Genomic DNA, 25957 nt, shown 5'->3' with positions numbered 1-25957 from the left:
TTTGAAACACGTGTGGATGTGGCATTTGGGGACATGGTTTAGTGTTAGCCTTGGCAGTCCTGGGTTGATGGTTGGGCTTTGATGACCTTAAAGGTCTTTTCCAACCTAAAAAATTCTGTGATTCTATCTAATAATTCAACTTTTAGTGGTGACTGGTGTGGTAAATATTCTGTTGATCAAAAATAAAATGCAGGCAGCCTTTTCTATCTTGCACATGCTGCTGGATGACAGAGCAGTTTCTGCACAGGAATGGGAGTTAAAGAAGGGGGATAGGCCTCAGTGTGTCTTGGCCAGCCATAAAATGTTTCATGCAGTCTAGTCCAAGCAAGCATGACTTACAGCTTATACATTGCAATACCACTTTTAATAATAAAGCAGAGAGATACTGTGAGATCTTAAAAACTGGAGTACCTTTCAATGCTTAGTTAAAAGGGATTCTTTTTAAGTTCAATGTTTTTTAATTTCAAGAGGAAGCATTTTTATAGAAACAAGCTTGGAAAAGATGCCAAGAAGGGAAGATACTTTGGAGAGTCTGATACTTCTGTAATTATTCTTTTCTCTTAATATTGGAGCAGCTGAAAACACTTTACTAAGAAATGCACAAGATTCCTCTGAACTGTCAATAATGTTCTGGTTGAGAAACAGTCACTCCTTGGGTTTTGTTTTCTAAACATATGAGGTTAATGAGTTCTAGAAAGCAACTGGGTAGGTAAAATGAGTTTGCTAAAGGTAATAGCTTAGAATTGCTTGCTGCCAGCTTGACTTGTTCTATACTGTTAATAATTTGAAATTCAGGCTTTATCTCCCTATCATCTCAGCCTCTTTCTGTGTGCAAGTTTTTGATTATTCATTTCTTTTAACATGTATTTTACAGAGTCTTTAAATAAAGAAAATGAGTGCTGAAGCTCTAAGCTGGCAATATTACAGCTATTTCATAAATGTGTATGAAATTAATATGTTCAAGTGAAGCTTGTGTACCTTTTTCTCATCCTTGAATAGCATTTGTAGTTCCAGATGCAATTTGCAGTCACCCAGAAAAGCTCTACAGCAGGGTGGTACCAGATTTGAATGGTGAACCCGTTAGAAAACTCCTGCCACTGGAGTTGCTCGCTGTCTGCCTTTACCTCAATCCCCAAGCTTTGCTTATTCTTAATATTTGCTGAAGCAATTTTGTCATTTCATTGTACTGGCTATAATTGTCTCACCTCCTGGTATTGAAGCTTCTATACAAAGAATTACATGGATAAAGATACAAAATGGATATTTATGTAAATGACAATACTTAGTGTTGGCAGTTTCTGTAGTGTCGCAGCCTAGAATCCTCTTTTCCCCTGGGATGTGTAATTCTTGGTGCAGGTTTGGCCTCAGTGAGAGGAGCCTGGCAGTAGCAGAGCTGCTGCTTTCCATGGGGACAAGGCAGGATGCTCACAGAGTGTGCTGCAACAGGGATCACAGTTATCAGGAGTTCCCCTGGGGCTGAGGATAAGGAGGATGCAGAGCTGAGAATGGCCCTTGACAATCCTGAGTTCACTTGTTTATTTCTTCTCAAAATGTCAAACACTAGCTGTCTAGTGTTCTATGGCATGGTTGTTAAAGATGTTTTGCCTTTATTTTAAAGTGAATAATAAAATGGGAACAAGCTAGTTTATGTATTCAATGCAAGCCTAAAGGAGCATTCACTAATGCTCAATAATCTTGCAGCAAATTTAAAGATTGTGGTTTGCTTTGTTTTTTCAATTAAACTCACAGCAGAGAACTTTATCTCAGCTATGAAATTATGCAGATCTTGCAATTTTATAAGAACAAAAAGGAGGCAAGAAGAGCCTCAGATCAAGATAAAGCTGCTAGTTGTCAGCATGTGGGTGTGGTATGTTTGGCTGCCTTGAAAAATAAGCTATTTCCTATGGATTATGTTCCAGGGTTTTTTAATATTTCCTTTGGGACACTTTTTTAAATTGGCCTTCCTGTAATGAACTTTGCAAGGCAAAGGAAAATTCAGTTATACAGTAGATCTTTATCATCTTAACATTTTCTTTGCTTGGTTTTCCCTTAACCAGTTGAGTACTTCTGATTGGATTCCATATGTCCTTGTGTGCTGTCAGACTTAACTCCCTGTTGAATTTACCTTTCTTTCCAAAAAGGTGAAAACTTGTTGATAGAGCGAGTGGCACATGCTGGCATGATCAACCCAGAAGATCGATGGAAGACCCTGCAGATCAATGGTCCTGTTGCTCACTTTGAAGTGCAAATAAGGGTGAAATGTGATGAAAATTACTACAGTGCTCTGTGCAACAAGTTCTGTGGCCCTCGAGATGACTTTGTTGGTCACTACACTTGCGATCAAAATGGAAACAAAGCCTGCATGGAAGGTTGGATGGGAGAAGAATGCAAACAAGGTAAATATGTTTGTTTTGTCTTGGATTAGCCCTGGTGTTTGTAGAATAGGTGTAAACTGCAGTAAGAATTTCTGTGGTGTCAGTACTGTAGCATATTAATTTTAGGACTTACAGGCTTTGTCCTATCAATACAAATCTTTAATTTAAACATCCTCAGTGAAAAGTGGAGCACAGGATACAGTGCTTCTGATGTATGCTGTGAATATACCTGAACAAATCTAGTATTCAGGGAAACATCCATTTACTAATTGACTTTATTCAATGGTGGTGTTCTTTCAAAGCAAAATGATGCATTACATCTGTTAATGTAAGATTTTATTGAAGTGATATCATCACTTACACAGTAGACTTCAGTGCTGTAACAATGCACCCATAACACTGTTTCTGCAAATGAAACAATTTTAAGTGAAAAGTGTGCAAAGCTGAAAGCTTTTTGATAGCTCTTAATGGGAACAGAAATTCAAGTGTAGTTGTGTCTTTTAATGTACCACTCAATCAAATAGCTCTGCATTTTACCTTCAGTAATTAGGGCTAAAATTATTTGATATAGTCTTCTTTCTGCTGAGGGCTTTTTGGTTTTGTTTTCTGTTCCTTTTCAATAAAATGCTTGTTAATGATGGGAAGGACTGTTTTTACAGCTTACTCAAGGTCATGTATCACTTAAAGTTTGGGATTTCCAGCACAATACCAGTCTTACACCAGGTTTTAAAAAAACAGCTGCATTTCATGAAAGTTTGAGTGCTGACACTCCTGCTGCAAAGCTTTTTGGCTGTAATGCTGCTGTGTTCTGTGAAATAACTGTCTGGAAGGAACAACTATTGGAACATGGCAAAGGCAATCTGCTTTGCACACATAACAGACAGGCTAAATGACAGGAGCCCTGCCTGAGGAGCTCCAGATTGCTGCTGCACTAATGGATACCTGGCTGCCCAGACTGATGCCCAAATCTTTTTGTGTCTACAGCTGTGTGTAAACAAGGATGTAATTTGCTCCATGGGGGCTGCAGTGTACCTGGGGAATGCAAGTAAGTCTGCATGCTTGGGTATCTTTTTTTGGGGGGAGGGGGGGAAGCACTGATCTCTCAAGTATCCTCGTTGTATATTGCTACTTCTCAATAAGTCTACTTTAAAATGGAAAAATTCTGTACAAGAACATGGATAGAAATGGATTTGAAGTAGAGGTCTTGTGTCTAAGAACTGCATATACTCTGAACTGTTTTGTGATGCTATGCTATTTTTTGCCTCTATAGGACTAAACAGATTTGCTTCATGTAGTTCAAAACTTATTGAATGAGAAAATCAATATTTTTATTATTATTTTCAAAATCTTTAGGATGTTTAATCTCTATATATTTGTTTCTCTCAAATGGAAGGGGAAAGCTTGCTCTTTGGACTGTTAGAGGAGCAAATGCTCACAGTCCTAGAGCACTCAATTACATTTTGATGGCCAAAATATAAATGTTGCTGTTTCAAGAACAAAAGAGGTTTGGTAAAATAGAGACACAGTAGCAACCCCAGCTTAAACTTTCTCTGCCAGGTAAATTTTTTTGGTCCCTAAATGTGAGAGAACAGAGTGAAATGTTCCCTTAACTTTGTGGTGCAGCTGAAGCAGGCTGTGATAGCAAGGGCAGTTGATTGTTTTCCTGTAAAGGTTCAGGCATTCAATGTAGTAGGTCAAGGGGAAGTGGGTGTTATTTTTACTCTGGCTGTTGAAGAAATGGGACAGGTCCACTTGCAAGTTTGGGATCCTGTGTGAAGTTGAGTTTATTTGTGGTCAGAGTGGTATGCACCATTGTAAGGGTGGATTCACACGGTGGTTCCTGATTGAGCTGTGTTGAACCTGCTTGATTGGAACGATGTGAAACTGAGCTGTGGCTGCCAGAACCCCTGAGAGCTGACAAATACCACTTTGTGACAAGCTGTGACAGTTTAAGGCAATTTGGCTTCATCCCTCTGGCTACTGCAGCCTCCACAGAAGTGGCAGAAATGGGATGCAGATAGTCCAGCTTAGCTGGGCTTGAGCTGCCAGTTCATGAACTGTGGTAGGTGACACGCAGACAAGTCTCATCCTGCTGCAGAACCTCATGTTTTTAACACTGGGGGATGGCAGATAACAAAGCAAACCTTAAATCCTTGCAGCACAGAGTGGTTTCTTACTGCCCTGAAACTTGCATCAGATGCTGCTGACTTCTTGGAAGGTTTGTAGTCTTGTAGCCCTCTGGTCTGACTGAGAAGTGTAAATTTCAAGTGCAGGGCTTCAGTTTGTGTGTGGTTTCACTTCTCAAGCTATAAAAATGGCTTAAAATTTTTTTTTCAAGGAAGATGTTTAAATGATGGGTTCCCTTTTGTGTAAGAATATTTATATATAAAGTTATTTGTCATTTTTCCATATCACTAAGTATCTTCCTTGTGATTTCAAGTATTGGGTGCTCCTACTGCTGTTGGGCATTTTTTGTTAGAAGTAGAGATTGTTGTTGAGAGCTGGACCAGTATCATTTCTGCCTGAAGAAGAAACACTCCTTCCCTTGAGCCTTCCAAGAATGCATTTGTTCCCCTTGAGCCTATTTTAATGAATTTTGATTCATGTAGGGGTTTCTGGTGTCCTGTAGGTGTCAAAGTAGCATCCTAGGAGCCTGTGAATATTTGCTTTTTGAATGCAAGAAGTCTTTGACTAAATATGTAAAAGAAACAGATTTAAACAAGTACAAAGCAGTACTTTTGGTTGGGTGTTTTTTTTGTTATTTTTTTTTTTTTAATGGGGGTTGGTGTAGTTTCCTTTTTAACTTCCTTTTCTCTGTGATACCTGCTGGACGTGAGAAGGCAGAAGCTGGAGAGAAGGTGGGAGGTTTCAAGAAGGGAATATAAAACCTGGGTGCTGTTACCTTTTCAAGGGGGCTGTCAACAGGTGATCTCACATGGCAAAGCCTTTCCTTGCAGCCTGGAGCTGATGGGAAGAAGCATTTGGGGTTGTAAATCCAGGTGTTCCCCTGCAATCCACCCAGTTAAACTGAGCCCACAAAAATAACCCTGAATCTACTGAAGAACTCTGTCCAGGTATCTTGCTATTGTGATGGGTGATTCTCTCACCTGGAAGAAAGCACTGAGGGAAGGAATAGTGGATTATTGTGTGCAGTTTATCTCATTTCTTGATGCCTGTCTGCTCAAGTCAGAGCTGTGATCAGCAAACTGAAGGAAAACAATGGCTTTTCTCTGTGTGGCTACTCTTTGTAATATTGCAGAAAGGTCTTAGCTATATTTTTAATGGTGATTTGGTAGCTTGAGTGTGTTCACACACAGGCTTTAAATTGTGTTTTTAAATAGTACTCTGTCATAGCTATTAGACTATATTGGAAATGTTGCTTTTAACCAAAATGGATAATATTTTCTGTAGAAAAATGATGCTGGCCTAAAAATAAACAAGGCTTACAGACATGACCTTTATCTTCAGCTGTACAAAGGAAGCTGTTATTTAAAAGAAACTGCTATGTTTGGTGCTATTGAATTTTAATCTAGATTCCTTCATCCTGGTTTCTGGACAGCTGCCACTGTAATTTAACAGGTGAAAACAATGTCCTTTTTTAATTCAGAAAGAAAATGAAAATGTGAGAAAAAATATGGGTGTGAGGTAGTTGGGAACCAGCTGGTGCCAAAAGCTACTTCATTGCCAAAATTTGCAGTGCTGTTAGTAAATAGAAAAGCTGGAAAATGGCTTCCATCTTCAACTTGCATAAGTGTGGAGTTAACTTAGAGGTTCCAAGGCTTCAACCAAGGTCTCAAGAAAAGATGTGTCCTCCATCTTTTATGTTCCAGTGTAATTTAGAGGAATTCTTGGATTAAAAGTTACACTACAATCAGAAGTAGCTGAATGACCTGAGACTGTTAATAGAGGCTGTGTCACTGGTTCTGGGTGTGCATTATCTGTTGGTCAAGTTCATGTACCCATATGCTTTTACAAAGTTACACTGTTGAAATGTTTTTCTATTTCTTCTTTGTTTCCATCAAATGGAAAATAACTAGGGATGACCAGAAATCTCAAAATGACCTGATGTAGGAAATGATTTTGTGGTGTGGCTGGGTCTAGGTGTTGTATTTTTGTCATTGTAGAGGCAATTCAGCAAAAATAAAAGTTTCCTGAATAAAGATGAAAAAATACATCCTTGAGGAAATCAAAAGCAACTTAGCTGATGTTGCAAGGATGGAAGAATGCCACCATCCCAAAGAGAAAACAAACCAGTCTTTACCACAGTGCATAAAGAAAGACAATAAACTTTGGTCTGTAGTGGCAGGATAAATGGTCTTTCTTTTTTATTGACTTCACTGGGCCAAAGAAATAGGAGGGCTTATCAAAGACACAACATTGCAGAGCCTTGATGCTGATACTCTTTGTATGTTTTTGCATCATTTAAAGTACTTTGTTAAATCCCATTAAGCTGTCTGGAGGAGAATGAAGTTTGATCTAATGGCTCATATCTGGCTTGGGTTCAATGACCTCATGAAATTAGCAGAGTTGAATGTAAAGAAACCACCAGTGACAGTCTCTTTCCTTGATTAAAACTGCTGACCTGGGTATGTTTGGTACCACTCATAAGCTGTCACTAGGCTTAACAGCTCAATCTTTCACTTCCTTGTTATCCAGAGTGCTATGGCTTTGGTTGAGGTCCAGATAGGCCTCATATCTGGCTTACATTGTCATAGCCCTGCCAGGATGTGGTATTTTCAGAAGTCTTTCTACTTTTCTTATTGCCTTTGAATGTTGGTTTCTCATCTGAAAACAAAACAAGAGACGTTGAATCCCTAACACTGCTCAGCTTGTGTTCTGCAGCCATGGTAAGAGCCAGGTTTTGTCCTGGGAAATGCCAGTCTTACTTTCCACAACTGATATGAAAACTTCTTTAGAGTGTGCAGACTAACTGAAATGAATTAGAAATGGGGTCATTAATAGTACTCTAATGTGAATTCTGTGCAAGGTGGACCAAGCAAGGGCACTATTTTTAAAAGAACTTTTAATATAAATTAAGATTTGTGTGGTTTGAACTGACTTGTTCTAGAACTATCTGTGACAGTTTTAGTTTTACAGTTTTGGTGATTTTATGTTTGTTTGGTTTTGTTTAAACATGTACCTTATCTTTGCCCCATGGAAAAAGTTTTCTCAAGCTTTCTGCCCAGTGCCATGCCTTTTGTAGTCCTTGTGTTCCCCTTCAGCAGTCCTGCAGTGCCTGCAAAGGCTGTGGGCATCTCCCAAGTGATTTTGCTCCCTTCATCTGTCACTTTACACACCCTGCTCAGCTGTTATCCGGTACTTTCTTTAGAGATGCAGAAAAGCTGGAGCTGCAAAATGAGCTACAACTACCTGGAGTATTGGTGGTGTAAAAAGTGTTCTAGTGAGTCTTTGTTAAATCTTAGACTTCTCAGAGGCTATCCAATATCACTGATGTCTCACTTGTGGTTTGTGATAGTTGGGTGGATAACATATTTAACATCAATGCTGGGCAACTATGTCTAAATATTTTATTTAAAAAAACCCAACATCTGGATTCTTGTAAATTCCTTCTTGGGTATAAAGTGATCTGGTGAGGCTTTTCAAAACAGGTTGTTATTGAAAGACTGTAGAGGACTAGCAGAAGGTCCTATCGAGCTGAAAGAAAAAGGAAATAAAATTCCAGCTTCTAACAATTGGGAGAAGGTAAGAAATGGGGATCTTCCACTGGTGTTCCTGAATGGAATTTTTAGAAATCTCATAGGCTGCTCTGAGCAGTAAACTAGAAAAAAACTTGGTTGGAGCAGTGTGCTTAGCTGCTTTGGCATCTGACCAGCTCAATTCCAGCAATGCTGCACTGCCCATGATCCCTAAAAAGTGTGAGGCTGCTGTTTGGCCCTGCAGGAATGCACTTGGTACCATGACTGGGACATCTCCTGTCTCCTTTTTGGTGTAAGATATCCTATCACAACTTCAGGTCTCCAAGATCTTGTAAAAGTCTTACCATTGCTGTGTCTTTGCACATGTTGAGTTCTCCTGCCTGGTGTTACAACTAGTGTGCTTTTTTTTTTTTCTTTTATGTCCTAATGGTGAGGCCTTAGGGAATGTTGGCAAGCCTTTCACAAGTAGACACCTTAAGTTACATAAAGAATCTCATGTTTTGCTTCTTTATTGGTCAAGGAACTGAGGCATGCTCTGCATGAGTGGGTTGGAGGGTATAGAACATATCCTAAAGGTGGATCTGCATCCAGGAGAGGTGAGTGGGTGTGCAGGAAGGAAAAACATGTAGTGCTTGAACTTGTGTCTGCAGCAGTGTGGAGGAGAGCAGCTGAACTAGAACAGTAGATCAAAGCAGTGCAGAGAACTCAATATCACACTCCAAACACTTCAGGACTTTTAATTTTAGACTCTCTAGTCTGTTCTTGTGGCCTGAATGCCTGTTTGCAGCTGGAACATATTGGGTGTGCTCCTGGCATACATTGTCTGATGTTACCTTAGTTTAACCTAAGAGGAATCCAATTCCTTTGTTCCAGAACAGCTCTGTGATGTGAACTAACACACCAGCAAGAGGAATGATCAGGCAGTTCACGTAAAAAGCATGTTCCTGGTGTGAACCAATGCAAATACAGGCACACCCTTAGAGCCACTTATGTAACTTAACTGAGCGATGTTTTGGCTAAAAACTTTTGAACCATCCCCTCTTTTAACTTGTTCTCAAACTACTGGAGTTCTACAAAGTACTGGAGTGAGACTGTTAGCTTTCAATAACTTCCTTTATTAGAGGAGAAAAATGTTTGTAGGGAAAGGTTTGTATCTTTTGGTGTGATAAGAAGGCTGGGGGTGAGAGGAAAAGATAACAAGCTTTCAGGTAATTAAATTATTTGAGCTCATTAATGAGTATGTTTTCCTTTGCTATTCACAAAATTATCTTGCCTATTTTGAAGGTAGGAAAGTGGGCAAAGTGCTTTTGTGACAAGTTTTAGTGAATGAGTACTGTACTGCTTATTAACATTGAATCCAGATGGCTCAGAGTTGTAGGATCTAACAGCTGGGCAATATTGCTGCCTGCTGTGCAACAAGTAATCTCCTAAAAGTTTAAACAGACTTTCTTATGGTTATTTTAAGTAAATAACTAATATAAAGCTATTGTTCTGGCCTATGCAACACCATCCTGTTCACGTCACTAGAAAATTTAGTGGTTTTCTATTTAAGAGGGCTATTTCTCCCCCACCCCTGAATGATGCATTTTGCTTCTGCTCTTAATGTCACTGTTTTTGCTTTGTTTTCCTGTATTGAGATTTTTGGCCCCAACTTCCACTTGAAACATGATTGGGAAGAGGCTCCTTCCAAAAAGTCTGCTTATCAAAAGGTGTAAGAATACCTCACAATGATGTTGTCTTCACTCTTTGTATGATGAGCAATATATCAGTGAGGTGTAACCTGTGATATTTAATGGTTTGAACCACATTGCCTACATCCTCCCTAAGATTTTTTTAAAATTTATTTTTAGGCCCCATATTCTTGCAATGACTTCAGGAATAGACTTCAGTTTGGTGGTTCAGGTGTATTTCTGCATGAAGTGCTGACAAAGCTCTGTAAGTAGGTGTAGAACAGAATTTACAGAGCTTTTTTTTTAAGGTTAACAAGCATAGATTAGTCATGGGATGAGGTGTGCAATACAAAGTTTCTCAGTTGAACTTTCTGCACAGAAGGATCAGGATTCTCAAATAACCAGGAGAATAAACCACATATGAAGATAGTACAGAAGAGCTGAGTTTAAGCTGACCACTGAGGGCACCCTGATTTTCTGCTGTGGTGGCAGAAGCATCCTCCTTTTGGATGAGGAGGAGTTAATCATTCAAGGTGCTGAGGAGCCATGGTTCACAGACCTTCAGGATCTGAGTACATCTCTTCACCTTTCCATATCACTTCTATAATTGCCACTGTAGGATTTGACATAAATTTATGGAGTCTGGACAACATCTCCAGGGTCATGTAGTCCCCTCTTTCCCCAAGGAGGTCTAGTTATTCCTATCTAGTTAGTTCCATCTGATTTGGAAACGTTCAGTTTCAACCTAGCTCTTACTAAATAAGAGTTGTTGTCAAAACAAACTTCCTCAAAGGAAAGCAAAGGCCACTGTCAGCTTTTTCCTTAATTAGATCTCTTTGAGAAGAACATAAGGAAAGCATATTTCTATAGAAAAATTCTCTATTAGACTTGATAAGTTTTGGTTTTGAATGACCCCAGGAAAAAATAAAAACACCAAATGTTCTGTTTCATGCTTTTTTCCCCCACTTTCCCCACCTCTGAGTACAGATGTGACTGTGAACTGTGTGTTCAAAGTTCTGACTTTGAAATGTGTGTAGTGATGAGTGCTTTTGTAGGATTCCCTGATGTCAAATTTACCTCTTTAAATGCACTGAAATTTACTGTAGAAAGTCCTTTATCCTGAAATTTAGCTGTTTGAAGCCCCACTGAGCTGAATTATTGTGGCTTTTTCTGCTTGACAATGACAGTAGTATTTTTTCTGCACAGTTGCAGTTTTTCTGATCTGCCTATTGAAGGCTTGTCTAGAATTTTTGCTCATGTTAACTCCTGCCCACCCCCACCTCCAGCCTTTTGTTTGAATTCTCATTTTTCTTTTGCCCCCAGACTCTCATCTAAGGAAAATGGATGCTGTGAAGTGTGCCTGTAGAATTACCAGATCTCTTCTCCAAGTTGTTGGTTTTGAGATAACCAACAATTGTTCTTCTCTCCCAATTACACTCTGTTGTGACCCAAGGGGATGCTTTAGTCTGGGAGCAGATGCCTGTGCTTCAGCCTTCCATCAGGAAGTTACTAAACTGTAACAATCTATTTATGGTAGCTTCTTTGTACTGCTAATAACCCAGCAAGGGCTAAGATTAAGCCAGGTCTGATTTTTGTTTTGCGTGTGCTGGACTGTGAAGACAACTTTGAGCTGATGAAGTCAGCAGAGGGGAAGGACAAAGGAAGTAGAATCTTGATTCCAATAAGAATTTTCTTTGTCTGTTGAACAATGAGAATCCTTATAGATTCTCTATATTTGGCTTTCTTATTTTGTCAGATGTGAAGAATTTAGAATTGCTTTTTAGTTGATTCTTGACTGGGATGGGAGGGCAGGGAAGAAGTAACTTTAGCCCACTATTAGCTGCACTGACTGTTTCCTTTTGGCTTTTGCACAAGTAGTTGGTACTTGAAAAGGAATTCTGGTTTGAATTTTTTTGGTTTTTTTTTTTTCCTAAATGATGTTGAATTTGTGTTTATACCATTTGGACTTCTCATAGTAAATCATTAATAATTTTCATCTTTGTTTTTTTTTCTTGATATTTTTGTCATAAATGACACGTTCATACCCATAAATGACATAGAACATACCAATTTCTGGGTAGGTTTACCTTTATTGATCCCATCTTGCTCTTGGGGTGGGCTGAGATCCATATCAGCTCTATCTTTTCAGAAGGAAGTGGAATTAACGCTGCTCTAGCACCTGTTAATGTAGGATGCGACCAGACTTCCTGTTCAAGAGGAAATCCTAATTTACTCTTCCTTGTATACTGAAGGCTGATCAGCTTACCACATAGTAACCTTTTGACTTGTAAACATTATGTTCTTTTGGACTGCTTTTAGCCTCTGGAAATCATTTCCCTCAGGCATGGTGGTAACTCTAACAGTAAACTTTGGCTGTGTTGAATATCATGAAAAAGCAGCAACTTTTTTTTCTGCTGAAGTAACTTTAATGTCACCAAGCATAGCTAGAAACTCAAGTAGGTGCTTAAGATGCCTTCAAGTTCTCGAAGGTGGCTGTACTTTTCTTTGCATTCTTAAGCACTGCTGCACTGTCAAACAAAGAAACTTGTTATCCATGGGCTATGGAGAATAAATTGAGTTACTGTGATTATTTGCTTTGTGATGCAGACTTTCAGCTCTTGAAAATGCTTGTTGTATGTGGGTGGGGAGTTGGCTCTGGCTGGGATAGTCATGGTGAATCACTGGCAGTAGTGCCAGGTTTGGCATGGATGAAGATTTGGGTCAGGGCCAGTAAAGTAAGTTGCAGTGCTTTTTTTATTATTACCATCCTCTGAAAAGATTTTTCTGTCCTTGAGGAGGAAGGAAGAGATCAAATTTAGCAAGAGCAGTATTTGTTTCCTCTTGCTGCTGCTGCAGCCAAAGAAAGAGGCTTCTAAAATGTGAGTGTTCTCCAGGCTTCTGCCAGCCCTGCTCAGAGGAGCATCAAGGCCTCTGGGCTGGGTTCTCAGCTGAGGCTCTCCTTGGAGATTTGGAGCTTTTCAGGGCAGGAGCTGGTACTGGGACAGGAGCTCAAAGTAACTCTAGAACTTGTATGAAAAGAATGGTCTTGCAGAGATTCTGCATCTAGAGTCCTTACTTCCAATGTAAGCAGTAAGGGTTTAAATACTGTACTTCCATCACAGCTTGTTCTGCTCCTCTGGGGATTGATCCAGGATACTGAAACAGTGGAAGGGGATTGATTCACAAGGAACCAAGACTCCTCATTTACCCTTCTCTTCCTTGTCTTCTCTCACTGCCCCCCCAAAGACTTATTTTATGCTCTTTTATACTATTTAAATCACATGGATAATAGAATGGTAGTGTCCAATGTAAAAAATGTAGTTTCATTTCTAATGTTTTTTTTTTCCTCTAGACAATAGGGCTGCACTGCTGTGCATGTGCTCAACTCTCATTCAATGTGATCTCTTTATTGCTAGTATGTTTTTTGAATTCTGTATAAGAAATAAACTCTTAACAGACAGAGCATTTCTTTTGTTGGCCCAAAAGAGCAAGCTTAATATTTCTTGGTAATTTAAATATATGTGAAATATAAATATGTTTTTAAAAATCATTAGCCTATGCCCTTCCCCCCTGTAGCATAAACAGTTGCTTCTTTTAATGGAGTTCTGATACAGATTAACATAAAGATACCAGTCTCAGAAGAAATCTTGTGGGGAAATTTCAACTCTAAACCAAATGAATTATTAATGGCTTTTGTTTCTGTTCTCACTCCTCCTTTCTCCAAAAAGTACTTTTTCCATAGTGCCAGTAGAGAACACTGAGTATATAATGGAATAAATCTGTGAAAAAAGGTTTTCTTGAGAAACCAGGCATTGAGAAAATTGTCAAGACTGCTGCTTTTCTGGCTGCCCTGGCCTTTTAAGGCTGTAGCACTCTATAGCAAATTGGCTATTATCTTGAAATCTCTCTTTACAGAAAAACACTGTGGTGCTCAATGCAGTAAGCCAGCTGTCTCCTGAAAATCAATTTCAGCTTTCTTGTATCAATCACAAGTTTTGTCCTAGTGTGAGATGATTATGTGAAGATGGGACTTCTTGTGAAAGACCAACTAATTCATGTCCAGTTCTCATAACGTGTAGTGCTTGGTGGTGTTTGTTGCCATTGTGTGTAACCCATCTGAGCAGGATGAGTTCCCATAAAGGATGTTCAACAGGACTAGTTGTGTCCCTTCTAAACAGGATAAAGTGTTGTTATCTGTTGCACATTGAACAGTTGGCCTTGTTCTTGAGAATGGTAAGTGTAGTGTTGTAAATACATGTAATGCTGATGATGAAGCATCATGTTGCTAACTTTTAACATGTGAACTTACATCTTAGGTGTCATTATGGTTGGCAAGGACAGTTCTGTGATGAGTGTGTCCGCTACCCAGGCTGTGCTCATGGGAGCTGTAATGAACCATGGCAGTGTAATTGTGAAACCAACTGGGGTGGCCTGCTCTGTAACAAAGGTACTTAACATTAATGTACAGGAAAAATAAGTTAAATTGCATGATTAACTGATAACTCATTAACCCCTTTTCTTTTCTGCTAGTGTGCAACTACCCGAGTGTTTCTGTGCCTTAATTCTTGTGTGGCAGATGGTGCCTAGGCATCAGAAATATAGGAAGTTCAAGACAAAAGGCTTGGAATTGTCCTGACTCTTCTAACTCCTGCAATTGTCTCTTGTTCATTCTTCCCTGTTCTGTGGATAGTTACCAGATCACAGGCTAGGCACTGGAATATGGGGATGATGTGGGTGAAGGATGTTCGAGCCAGAAAGGCATCTGTGTGTCTGGAATGGTGCGATGTGTGTTCCCTGCTGACTGAGCCTGTTCTCTGTGCAGATCTGAATTACTGTGGGAATCACCACCCGTGCCTGAACGGCGGCACCTGCATGAACACGGAGCCGGACGAGTATCGCTGCGCCTGCCCCGACGGCTACTCGGGCAAGAACTGCGAGATCGGTACGTGGCACACCTCTCTGGGACACCTGCACTGCCCCAGCACTGCTGCATTGCACTGGGATGTGCTCAGCCTCTCCTTTCTGGGGCCTGAGCATGGCTGTTCACAATATCACCAAACACAGCAGAGATGCTGCACCAGTTTCCCTTTAGATAAGACTGAAACTATTTCTTCCCTTTGACTTCTCTTCCTTAATCCAAATATGCAGTTGGGCTGTAGTCTCATGAAATAGGGAAAGCCATATGTCTAACCTGTTGCCTTACTCCCTGCTGCCCATTTTCTTGTCTTCTGGCTTGCTGGCAGGCATGCATCTTTTCCAAGCTGGGGACTAAGAAAGGTGGTGGTGATGGACACCTCAGCTCCTACTCTGATGTGGGGCTTTGGCCCCATTTTTAGTTTGCTGAATGTGTTGACTATGCTTTTTAATCAACTGAAACTTAATCTTTTAATGTGGGACTTCTAATATATTTAGATTAGTAATGAAATGTTAACTCCTATGGAAATGTGCTCAAACTCTCTTACAGAGTCACCTTGAGCAGTCTGAACAAAAAGTGTCTTCCTTGTGCCTATTGGCAAAATGGAGGAGAGCATTTAGACCACATTTGTGAGGAAGTATGGCTTTGCCTTTAACAGATCTGTGTCTTGAAAAACTGCTTCCTATCTCAACCACATACAAAGATAGCATGTTGCTTTTTTCTATCTGTGTATGTGTTACTCTGTTACACAAAGACCAAAATGTTCATGTTCTAGGGACAGTTTTGGTCTCTGGAGACTTTTCTTGGTTATTCTCACTTTGGAGATAAATGGACAGCGTGCAGTTTCTAGTTCTTTCATATTTTGCTTCATATAGTGGTTAGTTGGGTGCTCTTTTTCTTTGTCATGATGCATTGTTTAATCCTTTTTTGAAATGTGATATTCACAGCTTCTCACTATGAGTTTTGCTGTTCTTGATAGTTAAAATTTTAGGTGGAAAGAACCTTTTTTTTTCCACTTCATTGCTTGGCCTTAAGTTCACTAAACTATTATAAGCAGAAGGTTTTTGGAGTTAATCAGGATACAAATCTTTGAACTTCCTAGAGCTCTATGTGGTATTAAAGATACCATCAAAACTTAAATTTTGCTTCAGCTGGTAGATCATGATGTAAGTTTAGGCTAAAATGGAGGAAATCTTGCCATAGCTTGTCCTGAAAGCTGTGGGGGAGTAACTTGTCTTTTTAGTGAGGAGACAGTGAAAAGGGAGCCATATACTTGTTGAGATCTACAGTGAATTTTAACAGTAGGTTGGTGTGTGAGCTGCCTTAGGTGCTGGTACAAAAAGACTTCCTTGGCTTCTGAGAGGGGAAGTTACCAAAAAGAAGTTACAAAAAGCTTGTCCCTCCTCAACCTGATGGTTTTGTGCAGCCTCTGTACTGTTACAGCCCTACATGGAGTGACAAGCAGCATCACTGCCTGTGAGCACTTCTATTCCCTGCTGTTTCCAAGAGCAGTGCTAGAATGAAGCTAAACAGACCTTAAACTACTACAGCTCAGACCTCTGCAACAGACCTCTGCATACAGGTCTGTTTTTTCTCACTGAATTTAAAAGAAGTGCTGGAGTGCTCTGGAGGTGGAAGTGCATGGCTAGAAGCAGAGTGTCAGTGGGGAACTTTGCTGGAATTTAAATAGAGTGAGTTATCTGTGCTTAGGCCTTCAAGTCATTAGGTGGGAAGGATGATACATCTTCAGTGAAATCCTGCTTCATTTTCATCCTGGGAATCTTAACTCTCTGCAGGTGGAAGAGGAAGGCTCCAAACTTCTGTACTGGTATCTCTCCACTGTTATTTATCTAAATTACTTTTACCCAATGCAACTTTTAACTGCAAGTTCTCCTTAATTGGTACTGGAAGAGTATTTAGCAAGAATTTCTTTCCTCCTTTCTCCCCAGCTGAGCATGCTTGTGTATCTAATCCCTGTGCTAATGGTGGAATTTGTCACGAAATTTCGTCAGGCTTCAAGTGTCACTGCCCATCGGGGTGGAGTGGACCAACATGTGCTATTGGTGGGTATGGGTTTGCTGGTGACTGACCTGTTGGGTTGGAAGGGTTGATGCTTGGTGATAACATGCTCTGTGGGTGTGGAATTTGGTGGTAGTCTTTCACTTTCCCTGTCTTTTAACAGCTGAGCATTGGCAGAGTGAAAAGAGGTTGGGTTCTGTGCAGCCCACAGTATTGACTCAATGCAGCTGAGATCTGTTATCAAAAAGTTATCAGAAGAATAGCTGGACTCTATCCAAAGAAATGCCTTTTGCCAAAGCTTCTTTGTCAATTCCTGACTTAGCCTGTCTGAAGCAAAATACAGAATAGTTCCATTTTGAGAAATATAAATGTGAAGGTCAAAGGTTCTCCCTTTCTTTAATCACAGAAAAGTAGATTTGCACACTTAAATGCTTAAGTGTCTGGTTCAGAGGACAGAGAAGTGGTTGAAATGTATTGTGGGGCTGCATTAGGTTTGCATGTTGCCTGTAATTTGAACACAGGTGGCTTACCTGTTTTCAAACAGCAACTGTCCTCAAAAAAAAAACAAAAACCAACCCCAAAAACCAAACCAAAACCCTGAAAATTACCAACCACTGAACCAAAACTAGCTAAATATGTGTCACAATCTAAAGACATGACTTTCAATGATCATGCAAATCATAGGTAGGTTATCTGATTCTTGTTTGAAGATGTTTGCTCATCTTCTCTGTCACAAAAATGTGAGAAATCCTAACTAAAAAATTGGGTTAGCTGTGTTAGTCTGTGCCTAGGCTTCTTTGCACGTTCTCCCCCTTCATCTCAAGCTAACTTTGAAGCAGAGCCTGTGAAGCCAAGCTTTAGGCTGTGTGATGGAGTCCCCCTTTGCCTTTGCAGATATTGATGAGTGTGCCTCGAACCCCTGTGCTCAGGGAGGGACCTGCATTGATGGTGTCAATGCCTTCGAGTGCATCTGTCCACAGCAGTGGATTGGAGCAACTTGCCAGCTTGGTAAGTAATTCTACAGCTTTGGAGACCACTGGAGATTATTCCTAAACAATGAATAACTCTGTGTGTTTCTGGCATGGTTTTTGTTGAAGAAAATGTAGAATATGTGTGTTGTTATTGGTATCTTAGCTTCTCTTTAGCAGATCTCAAAGCCAGAAGTTTCAAGTGGATCTGTAAATATTTAAGCCCCAATTTAAGCTTACTTGTAATAGGTCTTTTAGAATGCCCCATAACTTTTCTGTTGCAAAATGCAGCACTGGTGATGGTAACTCCTTTTCCATGGTGGCAGAACAGTGACTAAGCTTGTGGAGGCCAGAGAGGGATTTTCCCTGACTAACAAATTGCCTTTTTGAGTTTGGCCAAGGGAAGAGTAAGATAACATGCATGTGCTACTATGGGCAAGTGTGCATTAAAATCCTGTGGTATGTAAATGGTTTTAGTGCCCTACCAATGTTTAATGTGAGCTTCTGATGCTGGGATTGCATGGACACTTTGCTTGGTGCTGTGGTAATCTGTTTCTGGGTTTGTTCTTTATTCTATTCTTTATTTTCTCTTCTTTCACAGATGCTAATGAGTGTGAGGGGAAACCCTGTGTTAATGCTTACTCTTGCAAAAATCTCATTGGTGGATATTACTGTGACTGCATTCCAGGATGGACAGGAGTAAATTGTCATATCAGTTAGTATTTCTTTAGTATGTATGTTGACAGTAGGATGCTTTGTTCTTTAGAAAAAAATATTATAAGTGATAGTTTACGTACTTTAACAAGAAAAAACACCTGTTGTCAGGATTTTTCTAACTTATAGCAATGTAAATTGAAAATAGTATTTGAAAATGTATTTTGAAAGGTAATTAGTATTAAAGTGATCTTAGAGATACACTTTAATAAATATTTTGACTCTTACATGTTTCTGAATAATATATACTGATTCCATTTAAAATACTTTAAGGCTGAAATGTTTGATATTAAATTATATTGATATCTCATGTGGTAGAAGTATAGAATGTCATTTTCTATTGGTTATTCTCAAAAAATAAGGATCTTTTTAAGACATCGAGAATCTTTCCTTTCCATTGGAACATGTAGAAAAGAAGCCTTTTTGAAAATCACTTGTTCTCCATCTTTATGCTAAACCTATACTTTACAGCTTAGTCTTGCAGTCTAAATTCTAATGCTTTGCATATTTTATCCATAGATATAAATGACTGTCATGGACAGTGCCAGCATGGAGGGACTTGCAAGGTAACTCTTGTTCAATACATTCCATGTTGAAAATTAATCTTTGTCTGACTGGTTATGAGTTTTATAGTTTGCAATTAAAGTTTGGTTAAATAAGTTCAAATGTTTAAGATGTAACACTGTACTTGTAGAGTCTTGCACCCATTTCACATAATAAAATTCTGTGGTGCTACTGCTGTTCACAAATCCAGAATACAGAAGTAACTTGCATTTTTGTGTGCCAATTTTGTCAATAAACAAATCCTTCTTCTTTTTGCTTATTTTCCCTGCTCTGTGAAGGATGAAGTGAACGGATACCACTGCTTGTGCCCTCGTGGTTTCACAGGAAAAAACTGTGAGATAGAAACCAACGAGTGTGAGAGCAATCCCTGCCAGAACGGGGGCCGCTGCAAAGACCTGGTGAATGGATTCACTTGCCTGTGTTCCCAGGGATTCTCAGGAGTCTTCTGCGAGGTGAGGCCAGTGCAGACATTGCTGCAATGCTTGTCATGGACTGAATTCCTGAAAGAAATATATCTCTGAGTTTAAATGGGAGTAACCCAGAGCTGGAGCGTCACTGCCTGCTGTAGCTGTTACCTGATACTCTGAATAAGCAAATTTGTTGTGCAGTGCTGTCATAGTAGCTGGAACACTTGAATTTGCAGCCTGATAAACTGCAAGTTGTTGTATGTAGGTGTTGGCCTTCCTAAGGGCTTTAAGGCTGTGCAAGTATTCCTTAAGCTTGAAATGTTTTCTTTTGCAATTTTCAGGACCTTTTATCCTTTTGTTACACTGGAGTGCTTTAGGTTCTCATCCTAATAATGCTGAGGCACATAATTGAATTACCCTTCAACTAATCCTACTGCTATTGGCAGGAGTAGAATAATTATATATCAATTATTTGTATTATATGTAATGGTGATGATTAACATAATTACTAAAGGAAGGCAGATAGACAAGTATTAGCTCTCAGAACTCTGTCTGAGATCATTATAGGAACATGGAGTTCTAGTGCTTAAGGACTCAGATCTGAAATATTGAAGTCTTAGTGGTAATTCCTGAAGTAATTCATGGTAAAGATATTCCTCTTTTCTTGGGAGGACATTAGGCTTTTCAGGGTAAAATTATTTTGCATGAAGTATTCACTTTCTGACTTTTGCTGATAGTCACATTCATCTGGATGTTATGCTTAGTATCAAGTGGAGGCACTAGGCTAGAATTTTGTTGGATTAGCTCCAGAAATTTTTTGTGGAGGATATTGGAGTGATATCTCTTAAACACTGAACTAATTTTATTCTATGTTATTTGCATTATTAAAGAAGTAGGGCCCTCATTTTAGTCAAAATTTAAAAGGACTGTAGATACCAACCAGTTTAATCAAACTGGTGCAGCACCTAATAGCTCATAAACTGTTTCTGCATAAGGATCATAACTTCAGTGCTGTACTCTGGGCTGATTCATACAATACTGTGTAATTAAAGTTTTAGCAAATGTGCTTGAATAATAGGGGGGAGTTGGCTGCTTGCCTTGTGTGCTGCAGGAAATATCTACCATTGATTCCAGATGCTAAAGTACCAGCTACTGAACTTGCATTGGGAAGGGGAAATTTACACTAATGGAAGGAAACAAATGGAGACATCTGATAGAGGAGATCTGAGAATCTTTCTCAGACCATAGCTATATTTTTATAGCTTGCTTTGAATGTTGTGTGGGAGCACGAAATGGTTTGCTAAAAATTTTCTGTTGTGACTGGAATTGTATGTGCTTCTCTGAATTAAATACTTAACACCATTTGTGTTCCTTCTCCTTTGGCTAGTTTGGCATTTTTCTCCTATTTAGGTACTGAACTGCTAAAAATAGGGATTAAAACCTCTATTGGCCTTAGCTTTTCAACTTTACAGACATGAAATTATCTTTCTCCCAAGAGAGAGATGTGAAGAAGGAAAAACTAACTGGAGGGGGAGAAAAGCAGTCCTTAAGAAAAATAATTTGGAAGAAAGATATGTGATGTAAAAATGTCCCTTTTGAGGCTGCTTTGTGGATTTTGAGACCAATTTAGGGCATCACGAATCAGTGATCTTGTGTGTCAGTCTAAAGCAGAAAGCAGCAGAATGGTTTTGCCACAGCAATGTTCATGTTAAATGTTGTATTATGAAGGCAAAGTTTAAATTTTGCTCTCTGGATCAGATGGTCAGATTTCAAAGTGCATTTCATGTAACTGTGTAAAGTGGTGTAGTGATGGTACTTTTTAAAATAAGACCTTGAGAAGCTGAGTCTAACTAGACCTACTTAGAGCAGGAGGTGGGGAGTAGCTGACCTCTAGAGGTCCCTTCCAAGCTGTGTGGTTTTATAATAAATTCTATGTGTTAATTGAGATGGGAAGAGAATTTGCTCTAGGGGATGGGGTTTTATTCAGGTTCTCTGCATTTTAAGTCTCTTGCAGACAGAAAGCTGACAAGTGCACTTGTGTTTAACTTGCCTTGTGGCACTTGGTATGTGGGTGTGAAGGACAGACAAGTGACTTATAATGATCCTGAGAAGTTGCAGTAAGGTGTCTCCTAATGGCTTAAGTAATTATTCACTGAGTTATTGCAAATGTGCTTATTCAGCCTCCTCCAAAGGAGTACTTTTTTAGCAGTGTCAGACATGCTTTGTATTAGGATAGACTAAAGTAAGCTGAAGTTTCTGTCTTGCAGGGTGGAATGCAATATTTATGATTCATAAACCTTAAAACTTGAGGTTCCTTGTACATTCATCTGTGTCTCTGGCAAAGCAGATAATGCTGCTTACTCCTGGGAAATGAAGCAGCTGCTGCTAACTGTGGTCTCTCTCTTACAGATGGATATTGATCTCTGTGAGCCTAACCCTTGCCAGAATGGGGCTAAATGTTATGATCTGGGAGGAGATTATTACTGTGCCTGCCCTGATGACTATGATGGAAAAAATTGTTCTCATCTCAAGGACCACTGCAAGAACAATTCTTGTAAAGGTAACTGCTGTTGTCCACAAATCTGTCTTGGTGGTGGTACATTAAAAAAAAAGGCATTTTGGGGAATAGTATAATGCAGAAATGTTTTTATTTCACTCACTTAGACTTCATAAAATAGTGAGGCAGTGAGAGGAAGTGCTCTTCATTTATGAAGAGCTTGATGGTGACTTATAAAATCATAATTAGTTTTAATTCTTGTAAAACTTCTTTTAAAACTAAAATCTGGTTGGTGATAGAGATCATTAGTCTAAAGACCTCACTTCTTTTTCAGTAATAGACAGCTGTACAATAGAAGTCTTCACTAATGCTACCCAGGAAGGAATCCGTTTCGTTTCATCCAATGTTTGTGGGCCTCATGGACGGTGCATTAGTCAGCCAGGAGGGAATTTCACTTGTGCCTGTGACAGAGGCTTTACTGGGACATACTGTCATGAAAGTAAGTAGGAGCTCGTAAAAGATTATTCTTTTTGCTATAAATTTATTTGAAAGTTAGTGTTATGAAGGTTTACAACATAAAATAAAACATTTAGATGTCAGTAAAGTTGCAAAAGGTGCTGTTTCAGATGTACTGCTTGAAATTGTTTCTTCTGGTAGCAGTCTTTGTAGAGTAGTGGTTTGCATTTCCTCTGTGATAGAAAACTGGTTTTAGTCCAGCTTCAGTGTAAATGTGTTTGTAGCCACTACCTTTATGCACAATCTTACAAGCTACAGATTTCTCCAAAATGAGAACACAAAGAGGGGAGCAGAACTTGTATTGCTGGTCTGGGTGTTTTTAAACCCCTGAATATTATTGCCAGGTAAGTGTAATGCTCTGGTTGGACTTGACTTGTTATATGTGAGACAATACAGCCAGAAACCCTATCAGGCTTGAAAACAGATGTTTGAACTTTTTTTTTTTGCATGTACAAATGCAGCAATAACTCTGTGCTGCTTTTCCTAGAGACAAAAGTGTAGATCAATCCTCTGAGTAGGTGAAAACAGCTTTGAGCAATAATTGTTGACTTTTTGTTGCAGATATCAATGACTGTCTTGGGAAACCTTGCAAGAATGGTGGGACATGCATTGATGAAGTTGATTCATTTAGATGTTTCTGCTCAAGTGGCTGGGAAGGAGAGCTGTGTGACACAAGTGAGTACTGCTCAGTGTTGCAGGGCCAAATGATGCAGCCTTGTTGTAACAGAGATGGTTGGCATGTGCTCAATAATGGGGTAGTTTCTCTGTTCCATAATTGTTTTACTTGCAGAAGCATTTTCAGAAATACCTCTAGGTAGCTGCTCTAAAAGCCTCAGCTCCTTTACTAGGAGCAGAATCTGATTCTTTGGTATAGTTCAGCATTCATTTCAGGAGGAGAAAACTTTTTGTCCTGGGGACAGGCAAGAGTGCTGGCCAGGAAGTGAACTGGGCCAGTTCATGGTTAAGACACCTCAGAGGAAACTGCAGTTGTTTCTTTTTCTGCTCTGAACGAAGCCTGTTCTAAAACATGATGGCAAGGACTTGCTGAGACTTATTACAGGACATGCATCAATTAAGATGTGAAATACTTTCTGAGCAGCTTTTGGCAGCTATTGCTGTCAGAAGAGCCTTTTGTGTGGTCTAGATGAAGTTTGTTCTGGAATAGTTATGTTCCCCCTATTAAAATGTTTATTTCAAGTGAAAGGAGCTTTCTCTAAAATCCATAATTGTGTAAGTATGTCTAATGTGTGCACATATGTATGTATGTGGTTAAGCCACCTCTAATGGCTGTAAATCTGTATTTTAAAACAGAACAAAGGAGCCTTAGCTGGCTCTCTCATCTCCCAGCATGTCCTGTGCTGGGGCTCCTTTTCTAGTGGTCCCTAGTAGAAAGCTCTTTCTGAAGTTCAGAATACAGCTGTTTGTAAAAACCAAGCTACTTTTGGTGCTTTAGTGGGAAGCCATACTGAATGCTCCTAAGCTGTCAGAAAGTCATAATTCATGTTGTTCTGTATTAAATCAAAGTATTTTCCTTGCTTGTATAAAGATAACCTCATAATAATGAGGATTGCTGTCTTCCTAGGTAGTACAAAATGTATTTTCTTTATAAAGAGATTTTTTTTTCTGTTTTCTCATGGCCTTGGCTGAGCTAGATCATCTAATTTGAATAACTGGATTTTTTTTAGATTTCAATGACTGTTCTCCTAACCCATGTCACAACGGTGGCCGATGCATTGATTTGGTAAATGACTTCTATTGTGAGTGCAAGAATGACTGGAAAGGCAAAACTTGTCACTCACGTAAGTGTTCCTTGCTTTGATCTTTTAGTACCCAAAGATTTATTTTCTTCTCGTGGGACTGGAGTTCCTGAAATTTAAAATAAAACAATCACAGTGGAAAAAATAGGTGCACTTTCCTTACCCCTTCCAGTTTCCCAGTCACAAAATGGAACATTTAAAAAATGTATTCCTTCATGCAGTGAAACAGTTTCGTGAGAGATGTCCTTAGCTTCCATTCTTTGGGTTGTTTATTGTAATACAGCAAGCAGAACAATGTGTTTCTGATACTGGTGCATTTAAATACAAAGTTTCTTTAATTTTGTGATTTAAAAGTACCTTCAACAAGACCAATGGAAATCAAAACTGCTTTGTTGTGCTGTGTAGGTGAATACCAGTGTGATGCAAACACTTGCAGTAATGGTGGGACGTGCTATGATGATGGGGACACATTCCGCTGCTCATGTCCTCCAGAGTGGATAGGAAGTACTTGCAACACTGGTAAGCTTTTAAAATTTTCTACAGATGAAGCAGAGAAATGTTTATTTAAGCAACTGTTTAGTAAACAGACACACTGTTCAGGCTGGCCAGTTCAAAGCTGTTCTAGTTGGGTGGTGACTGAAATTTAAATAATTTCTTCCACTCACCTGACATGATACTGATTTTTAGGAAGCAGTTCTTCTCTGACTTCTTATATGGTCTTTTCCATAGCTTCTCTCCTAAGCAGTTTTAGAAAACTTGGACTTGTGTCTTGACTTTTCTCTTGGTCTTTAGAGGCCCTATATAAAGATTTTCCTGGGAATTTATTGCAGAGTCCCCAGGTTTGTGACTGTGAGGTGTATGAGCAGGTATACCAGGAAAAATGAAATTAAGCAGTTCTTCCTGAGGGATTTGCAGAGTTAATGCCTGCTGTAGTGAACTACTTGATTTTTTTTTTTCCCCTTTGGAGACTGAATGTAGTATCTGTGGTGCATCTTTCTGAAAATGAAACTTCCATTATGATCAGGAAGTCGAATGAAGATCATTTAATGGAGTTTTTCTACTTTTTTAGATACAATTGCAGCTTTTAACCAAAACCTGAGCTTTAAGTACTTGTGTTTTATTGCAAAGAACACCTCACAGCCCTGGTAACTCACTGCCAAAGTAATAATTTAGCAGTACTTGAAGAATGCTTACACAAATGGGGCAGAAAGGAGGTAATTCCTTTTTATTAAAATTTCATGGTTCAGTTAAACAATTGAATTGGGACCATGGTGAAGGTGGGTGAGAGACTGTCATGTGATTGAGTATTTCTGAAGGTTTTTTGATATTTTGTAAGTTTTTAACTGTTGACTTAAATGCTGTTTAGGACTGTGACACTGACATACCCAGATGATAGGTACTCTTTGTTTTCTGGGCTAACAGGCACTTTTTCTGTTTTCAAAGCTAAAAACAGCAGCTGTATTCTGAACCCTTGCATGAACGGTGGAACGTGTGTTGGCAGCGGGGATTCCTTCTCGTGCATCTGCAAGGAAGGATGGGAAGGACGCACATGCACACAGAGTGAGGCTTTTCTCCTTCTTCCCCTGCATCCCCCTGGGATATTGGGAGTGTCTGGCAGAGAGCTGTTAACTGAAACAAAGCAAGTTTATGGGGTTCATGTGCCAAAATATCTGAATCATTCAGAGTGGGAGGTAGGTAAAGAAGACGATGCTCGAGTAATGAATGGAGAGTTTGTTGTGCTGCTTTTTGTATCCAGTCTCTGCCAAAATAAGACTCTCGACATTCTATAAAAATATAATTTTGGAAATGTGTGCAGAGCAGAAAAAATCCTCACAGAAATAATAATTTTAATAATGAAGAGTATCTGGAAGGCAGGCAGTAGTGTATAAGCTGTTTTC

The 25957-nt window shown here is 39.3% G+C and overlaps 1 protein-coding gene across 1 annotated transcript in view; it reads left to right on the top strand.

Annotated features, from left to right (window-relative positions):
- Positions 1 to 25957, top strand: part of JAG2 (jagged canonical Notch ligand 2) — a 68487-nt gene that overhangs the window by 30320 nt on the left and 12210 nt on the right. Inside the window, exons 4-18 of the mRNA XM_058025913.1 lie at positions 2142 to 2396; positions 3360 to 3420; positions 14019 to 14149; positions 14525 to 14644; positions 16567 to 16680; positions 17531 to 17644; positions 18206 to 18319; positions 18838 to 18884; positions 19161 to 19334; positions 21699 to 21849; positions 22121 to 22285; positions 22864 to 22977; positions 23988 to 24101; positions 24465 to 24578; positions 25503 to 25619. Of these exons, the coding sequence (XP_057881896.1) occupies positions 2142 to 2396; positions 3360 to 3420; positions 14019 to 14149; positions 14525 to 14644; positions 16567 to 16680; positions 17531 to 17644; positions 18206 to 18319; positions 18838 to 18884; positions 19161 to 19334; positions 21699 to 21849; positions 22121 to 22285; positions 22864 to 22977; positions 23988 to 24101; positions 24465 to 24578; positions 25503 to 25619 (1905 nt within the window). The remainder of the gene's footprint in view (positions 1 to 2141; positions 2397 to 3359; positions 3421 to 14018; positions 14150 to 14524; positions 14645 to 16566; positions 16681 to 17530; positions 17645 to 18205; positions 18320 to 18837; positions 18885 to 19160; positions 19335 to 21698; positions 21850 to 22120; positions 22286 to 22863; positions 22978 to 23987; positions 24102 to 24464; positions 24579 to 25502; positions 25620 to 25957) is intronic.

This window comes from Melospiza georgiana, chromosome 6 (assembly GCF_028018845.1).
Source record: "Melospiza georgiana isolate bMelGeo1 chromosome 6, bMelGeo1.pri, whole genome shotgun sequence".
Classification (NCBI taxonomy): Eukaryota; Metazoa; Chordata; class Aves; order Passeriformes; family Passerellidae; genus Melospiza; species Melospiza georgiana.
This window is presented reverse-complemented; position numbering and strand designations above follow the sequence as displayed.